A 7,453-nucleotide genomic window follows, 5' to 3' on the forward strand; every position below is an offset into this window, starting at 1 on the left:
GCCAAATACAAGTCTTCATGATCTCTCTCACACACACACACACACACACACACACACACACACACACACACCTGTTTGCTGTAGGCTACACACAGTACAACCCTCTTTCCTTAGCTCAAGTATGCAAACCTCTTTGCCACATGCACTGAAAAAATGTATTACATTGAAAGTAAAATTTTCAAATGAAAATGGCAACATGATCGTTTTATACAGTTTGTTAAAACGTTCATATGTGCTTCATTTTCGCTGGAGGAAACAGCTGTAGTGTGAGGAGGGGTGAACGCAGTGATATAGCCCCCTAAAAATGGCCTAGTGACGCCCATGCTTCTAACATAGATCTTGCATGTTCTGTGCTAAAAAAGTAGTAGTTTCCCTTTTTTTTTTTGTTGTTCAGACTAAACTCACAGTGTCTTTCATGCAGGAGTTAGAGCACCATCCAGTGGTGTGGGTGAATAATGCTGACAGTTTGACAGATGGTTAGTGTGTGGATCCCTGTAAATCCTCCTCTCTCTTCACAGGTTCAGGTTTTGCTGTACTACCTGCAGCATCCACCCATATCCTTCGCTGAGCTGAAGAAGAACACACTCTATTTCTCAACTGACGTCTAACCCCAACAACAGACTCCCTTCCTCTCAAACATTGTCTTTTTTGTGTACAAAGCCAACGGTCCAGCGGGGGGACAGTGAGAGACTGTGGCCACTCTCCCCTGCGTTTGTTGTCTCCAGTCATGTTCATGTGTAAAGGGAGCTTACGCTTCACTCCAGCGCGGAGAAGAGCTGCAGCGAGAGGAGGACCATCTCGAGCGAGCCCAGGATTCAGCATCACCTTATACAGACGTTGCACTCATCACACACGTGTCCTGCCAAACACAAACACACGTCTTACCACGTCAGGCACCTCGTTTACCGTCCCGTCCGAAGGTTCATGTCTTGGGATGTTGGTTGGTCTGAGTTGCAGATGCATGCTGGGATGTCTGCATCCGTTGTGGCATCTCCTCTAAAGCTCAGTTCAGTGATCCCAGAGCTGGAAATCAACTGCAATTGCTCTCTTTCCGAAGAGACGTTCCAGTAAACATCAGCATTTACATGTTTTAGAAATATTATTTGTTTTGTTTTGTTTCATAAGCTTTTGTGCATGTGATAACGAGGATAGTGAGCTGTGAGTGTGTGTGTGAGAGAGAAAGAGCAAATACATTTGTTTAAGATACATATTTCATGCTGGGAGTGTTTCCTTCTGGGCAAAGCATTGAAATCCCAGACCTTCCTTGTCCAAGTACATCCAGGCCAAAAATCGCCCTATTTATTATGAATATATACTGTTAGTTGTGCCTGTACAGTTCAGTACACTTTGAGACTCTGTGGAGTCCTTCATTTGCGATTTTTGGTCTATTTTTTATTTGTTTTAACTTCCTTTCAGTATAGACTTGATTATACTGTAGAAGAGAGAAACTAACAGTTAAATCAGCCAGCTTTTGGGACAAGTCGTGGTATACAATGTAGTGAGATTATACTTGGAAAAATGCAAAACTATGTCTTGATTTGGAGAAAAATCATCTCCTGTCATCTTTGCAAGTTGAAGTGTCTGGTGATACTTCAGTTTATTCTGTAGAAAGATCTGTGTTATTTGCCCTTTTTTGCATGTTCAGCTTGTCAGATAAAAAGTGGCAGGATAACACAAAGATTCATTTTCTTCTTTGTATTTTGATTTTATTTAAGGATTATTATTATTATTATTTTTACTCCACTGCTGAAGACCACTGGCAGAGCGGAGGGAAAAGTGAAACTTTTCTTCTATAAAGCCAGTGACATGTACTTCATAAGCACTGTTAGATTGCAGACTATTTGATATTTTATTATAAAAGGAAATTCAAAATTGGTGTATTTTATTTCTGTTGGAAAGATATTGAGTATAGTGTATTAACAAGGGTAAATGTTGATGTGACCTTTTTTTCCCCCGTTTTTAGTAAAATAAATAAAAGTACATTGAGCACAGAAAGTTTTTGTTTTATTAAAAGGTCTGCTTGAAGTCAAATATCTTAAATATGCTTATGTGGGGTGGCTTTACAGGTGTGAATTGTTGGGTAGAAGAAAAAGGCACAGTAATCAATGCATAGGTGTACAAACGGATATAGCATGACATATGAAAAGCATATACAAAGCCAGGTACCGTATGGCCACATGCTCAAGCAATGCTACATTACATACACAGCTTTATCACAAAGCTATCAAACTTTTTCAGCATGATTATGCTTCTGTGTGAGGTCCAAACAGAAATGATTTACTGAAAGATCTGGACTGGCCTGCACAAAACCTGGACCTGAACCCGACTGCACACCTTTGGGATGAATTAAAGGAGCGAGTCCGATCCCATCATTCAGTGGCAGAGCTTGACCCCACCGATGGGAGCAAGTCCCTATACATCCATGATCCAATGTCTCATTAAATGCTCAGTAACCACATTTGGTGTTGGTGTATTTTAGTAAAAAGGATTTCATTAGTTCAAATAATTATCAAATAGCTTGCACTTAAACTTTTGCTTTAAACACACAGGGGCTAGTTGTCACATGGGGAAGTTGTCACGAGGACTGTATCTAAAAAGGGATTTTAAATCAATAGTTCACTTACACAAATGTGTGTTTCCTCTAGCAGTGGTTGTGTATGCTGCTTTCAAACATCCAGATCTAAACCTTCTTGAATTAGAATCATGTTTGTCAGTCATTTAGTCCATTAAACTAAAATTACAATATATATCATGTTTTGTTTAGGGTATGGGGTAACAAGTGAACACAATAATACCACACTTAATGGTCTACTATATAATGAAGACGAGGATAAGGATATACAGTATATATTTTGTCATATAAATGTCAGTTTGGGGAGAGGTGTCACATGTATTTATGATGATACAGTATATTCTATGAATAATTTTGCTGCCCTTACAAAATAGGTATTCTTGAAGTTCATTTTTTTTTAAATAAACTTACATAAAGTTCAAGTATATTTTCCAAGTATACTTGATGTAGTAAGTATGTTCATTTCAATGTACAGTACTAGTAGCATACTTGTAAGTGTACTATTTCAATACTTGGGACATTTAGGGCCTTACAATACTTTGTTATAAATACTGAACTTAACAGCTAGCCAGTGTAGAGATGATAAAGGAAAGGAGAGGACGTGACGTGTGGTGTCCCATACTCAGAATTTGTGCTCTGCATTTCACCCATACAAGTGCACACACAGACACACCGTAAACACCAGTGCCTTGCTCAAGGCCCAGGGTCTCACCTCGGTCATGGTATTGAGGGTGGAAGAGAGCGCTGGATATACACTCCCCCACCTACAATCCCCGCCGGTACCAAGACTCAAACCCACAACCTTTGGGTTACAAGTCCAACTCTCTAACCATCAGGCCAGGCCTGCCCCCCTAAAACTGAGGTGATGTAGGAACTCAAGCAGCTGCATTTTGATCTGTAGCTTGTTTATTGAAGATGCAGGATAACCACATAGTAGTGCATTACAATAATCCAGTCCAGAGGTCATGAATGCATTAACTAGCTTTTCAGCCTCAGAAACAGATGACTTGTTCCGTATCTTGGCAATGTTTCTAAAGGCCAATTCACACCATGCCGACAAACGGCAACAGTCATGTTCGTCGTGTTTTGTCAGACAGGTGTGTATCTCTGTTGGTGTCTGTTGACTTGTTTTCAACGATTGAATGTGTTGAATCTGTGTTTGTGGGTCTTGGACCGTCTGAAAAGTGACGTAGCCTACTGTATTCTGTCAGCTGTCGGTGTTGGTCAGAGTCTGTCAGTGCGTGGTGTGAATTGGCCTTAAGATGCAAGAAGGCTGTTTTTATAACACGTGGAATGTGATTTTTTTCATTCACTAAATAAACTGACATTAATTAACATGTATAACTGACATTTTTGATAACAGAAACCAGACATGACAAGACAGAAAAAACGTGGTAAAATATCACAATGAAATGTTGCTCAGTTAGGTTATTATTCAGTTTTTAGTTAGCCTAGTTCTTGTATGTTATGATCACATTTTTAATGTTGTAGAGTTCATTTTCAGCAATATTCCGTGTAAAGTCAATGCAACATGTTGTAAGAGTTGTACAAATTGTGTTTGAAATACGAGTTGTGTTTGAATTTTACTCTTAGTGTAGGCTATATGTTTTATATGTTGTTGAATATGTTTGTTTGTTGTTTGATAATAAACAATACATATATGTGTGTGCGCACACGTTTTTGTGATCTATATGAGGACACAAATTTGTATAATGACATAGGTATTACAACGAGAAGGTGGTTTATGAGGACATTTTGAGTGTCCCCGTATTTCAAAAGGCTTATAAATCATTCAGAATGAGTTGTTTTGAAAATCTAAAAATGCAGAAAGTTTCATGTAAGGGGTAGGGTTCGGTGTAGGGTTGGTGTAGGGCAATATAAAATACAGTTTGTACAGTATAAAACCATTACGCCTATGGAATATCCCCACAATTCACAAAAGCAAACCTGTGTGTGTGTCTGTGTGTTTTTTTTTTATAATTTCTAATTAAGATACACATTATCTTTTTTTTAATAATCAAAGATGATTATAAAGATAATCAAAAGATTTTATAATCAAAGATGATCATATACTCCAGCCTGGAGTATGATCTCAAAATATTTATTGGTATATATCTTTCAAATAACATTATATTAACTAAAAAAGGGGGGAAAGTCAATGAAGAAAAGAAACACATCTGGGAAAGGCAGTTTACCTGAATTCACCCTATAATTTTAATTATACCTCTTTTTAGTTACTTTTTAGAAGTATACAAATAGCACAACTGAATAAATTTGTTTTTGTAAAGGTTGTTTTGTTTTATAATTCTTTGCTTACATTTTGTGAGGCTGTTTACTGGTTGTTTCAGGCAGCTTATTTCTAATAGCAAAAGTTGGCATGTCTAATAGAAAATGTTACAATGTTTACAAGAGACAGACAGACAGACAGACAGACAGCAGCGCTCACGTGCTCTCAGTCTAGCACGTGCCGCTCAGTAAACGACACGATCTCAACAAACAGTAGCGCGTGCCTGACCCTTGTGACCTTGCGACGACCTCGGTCAAGCGTGGGCCAGGGGTTCATCGCCCCAGACAGACCACATTCCTGTCTGGAGTCTGCTATAAATAGCTCGGGGTGAAGATGGGTGACGCACACCTTCCTCAAACCGGACATGATGCAGTCCTCCTCTCTGGCCGAGCGCGAGAAGAGCATCCCCGCAGCTGACGGCTGTTTCCTGATGTGGCGGGACTACATGGACCTCCGCAGGACCCTGTCGCAGCTGCTGGAGCATCGCGACGGAGCACAAGCCGCAGATGTCCGCGAGACGCCCGCGGAGGGTTTCATGAGAGCCGGCTCCAGCAGCAGCGTCTCCAGCACCTCCGCCTCCTCCAGCCGCGACCTGCGGACCCCGCGGGACTCCTGTGGATTCTGCCGACAAAACGGAGAGACGCCGGTAGTGTACATGAGTCACAGACTGAAAGCCCGAGACGGACGGATCCTCTGCCCGATCCTGAGGAGCTACGTGTGTCCGTTCTGCTCCGCCACCGGAGACTGGGCGCACACCCGCCACTACTGTCCGCGGAGAAACGCACCGGAGACCGGCGACGCGTGAATCAGTGGACTCTGTCAACACTGTACGTCTGTGTTTCGACGTTTGTTGTGAAAATGTGTTCAAAAAAGTTGTTTACATGTTAAAAACGTGGTTGAAACGTGTTTTTATGGTTCATTTCAAAATAAACATATTTTTCTAGTGCATCAAAACAGGTTTTGTTATTTGAATTGTATTTAAATCCGTTCCTCGTTGATATGATTTGGCATTTAGTTGACAGTCATATAATAATAATTTGTCCAAATCAATACTTAATCCAAATTTAATGCATTGAAAAACAACAAAATCAACACCTGCTGAATTGTACAATTTTAGGTTTACAAATGTTACAAATTTAACAGGCTTCAGTTTAACATCTGATGTGAATAAACAGGTTACTTTACAATTTGTGCATCAGTTTAAGAAAAGAATTGTCTCTTGATTCCATCTGTCAATTTAACAAGTTAAGGAAAACTTTTCAGGTATTTGACTTCTTTGATTTTAAAAACATGATAAAATAGTTTGAAAGTTAAACTGATATTAAAGAAGGAAATTTTACTCTCTGAAGTAATATTATTATTATTTTATTTTTATGAGAATAATTTGGCCATGCTGATTGCACTAAGCACCGTAGGTGGTGCTATAAACCAACGGTATGTTATGCGCCATACAAACTAGTGAAGAAGAAGAGCATGCGGTGGTGCGGGAAACATGAACACGGTAAATGTTTGTACTTGTGTGTGTCGTTGAACGTTAAATATTTATATATTGAGCAGATACCGGGACAGTTGATGCTTTTAGAAGCTGCTGTCAAATCGTGTCGAAGTTACTTTGATAGATACGATGTGGTGGTGGCTGGTTTTCAGGTAGTTTACAGATCCTTTATTAGACAAATGTCAAATATAAACAATTTCTCAACATTACTGAGCAATTGTTAATTAGTTTGTTTTCTAGTTCTCTTTACTTCGTAATTAACTCCACATTTATAGATATGTAAAAGAAAGATACTAAAGACATCATACGTAATGTAACGTAGAATAAACAGGTTACTTTACAATTTGTGCATCAGTTTAAGAAAAGAATTGTCTCTTGATTCCATCTGTCAATTTAACAAGTTAAGGAAAACTTTTCAGGTATTTGACTTCTTTGATTTTAAAAACATGATAAAATAGTTTGAAAGTTAAACTGATATTAAAGAAGGAAATTTTACTCTCTGAAGTAATATTATTATTATTTTATTTTTATGAGAATAATTTGGCCATGCTGATTGCACTAAGCACCGTAGGTGGTGCTATAAACCAACGGTATGTTATGCGCCATACAAACTAGTGAAGAAGAAGAGCATGCGGTGGTGCGGGAAACATGAACACGGTAAATGTTTGTACTTGTGTGTGTCGTTGAACGTTAAATATTTATATATTGAGCAGATACCGGGACAGTTGATGCTTTTAGAAGCTGCTGTCAAATCGTGTCGAAGTTACTTTGATAGATACGATGTGGTGGTTGCTGGTTTTCAGGTAGTTTACAGATCCTTTATTAGACAAATGTCAAATATAAACAATTTCTCAACATTACTGAGCAATTGTTAATTAGTTTGTTTTCTAGTTCTCTTTACTTCGTAATTAACTCCACATTTATAGATATGTAAAAGAAAGATGTAATGTAACGTAATGAAATAATTACAGATCCCCCAGACAAGCTTGCAAAGTTTAAAATCATGTACAGCAAATATATCTGAAACGTGTGTGTGTGTGTGTGTGTGTGTGTGTGTGTGTGTGTGTGTGTGTGTGTGTGTGTGTGTACAGGTTTATAT

At 38.7% G+C, this 7,453-nt stretch overlaps 3 protein-coding genes across 8 annotated transcripts in view; all 3 read left to right on the top strand.

Annotated features, from left to right (window-relative positions):
- abr (ABR activator of RhoGEF and GTPase) overlaps positions 1–1,986 on the top strand; it is a 205,231-nt gene extending 203,245 nt beyond the window's left edge. For both annotated transcript variants that reach the window (XM_016455779.1, XM_016455780.1), the window contains one exon: positions 519–1,986. In XM_016455779.1, coding sequence (XP_016311265.1) covers positions 519–608 — 90 coding nt within the window. In that variant the 3' untranslated portion in view covers positions 609–1,986. The remainder of the gene's footprint in view (positions 1–518) is intronic.
- Positions 1,987–4,916: 2,930 nt separating this feature from the next.
- Positions 4,917–5,795, top strand: nanos2 (nanos homolog 2). Its single transcript, XM_016455760.1, has one exon. The coding sequence runs from the start codon at positions 5,224–5,226 to the stop codon at positions 5,662–5,664; it is 441 nt and encodes a 146-aa protein (XP_016311246.1). The 5' UTR covers positions 4,917–5,223; the 3' UTR covers positions 5,665–5,795.
- Positions 5,796–6,338: 543 nt separating this feature from the next.
- Positions 6,339–7,453, top strand: part of zswim7 (zinc finger, SWIM-type containing 7) — a 27,192-nt gene continuing 26,077 nt past the window's right edge. Inside the window, exon 1 of one of the 5 annotated variants that reach the window (XM_016455751.1) lies at positions 6,339–6,360. Coding sequence is in view for 4 of the 5 variants with exons in the window: in XM_016455755.1 (XP_016311241.1) it covers positions 6,984–7,011 (28 nt within the window). In the remaining variant the exon portion in view is untranslated. Of the gene's footprint in view, positions 6,361–6,944; positions 7,012–7,453 lie in introns of those variants that run through there. The other 4 variants (XM_016455753.1, XM_016455755.1, XM_016455752.1 and 1 more) reach the window with 4 other exon arrangements.

Source organism: Sinocyclocheilus anshuiensis, unplaced genomic scaffold, assembly GCF_001515605.1.
Source record: "Sinocyclocheilus anshuiensis isolate Anshui unplaced genomic scaffold, SAMN03320099.WGS_v1.1 scaffold399, whole genome shotgun sequence".
In the NCBI taxonomy this organism is placed as follows: domain Eukaryota; kingdom Metazoa; phylum Chordata; class Actinopteri; order Cypriniformes; family Cyprinidae; genus Sinocyclocheilus; species Sinocyclocheilus anshuiensis.

Bases quoted from the DNA above. Each gene is read 5' to 3' on its own strand.
- nanos2 (XM_016455760.1), top strand. From the start codon at position 5,224: ATGATGCAGTCCTCCTCTCTGGCCGAGCGCGAGAAGAGCATCCCCGCA.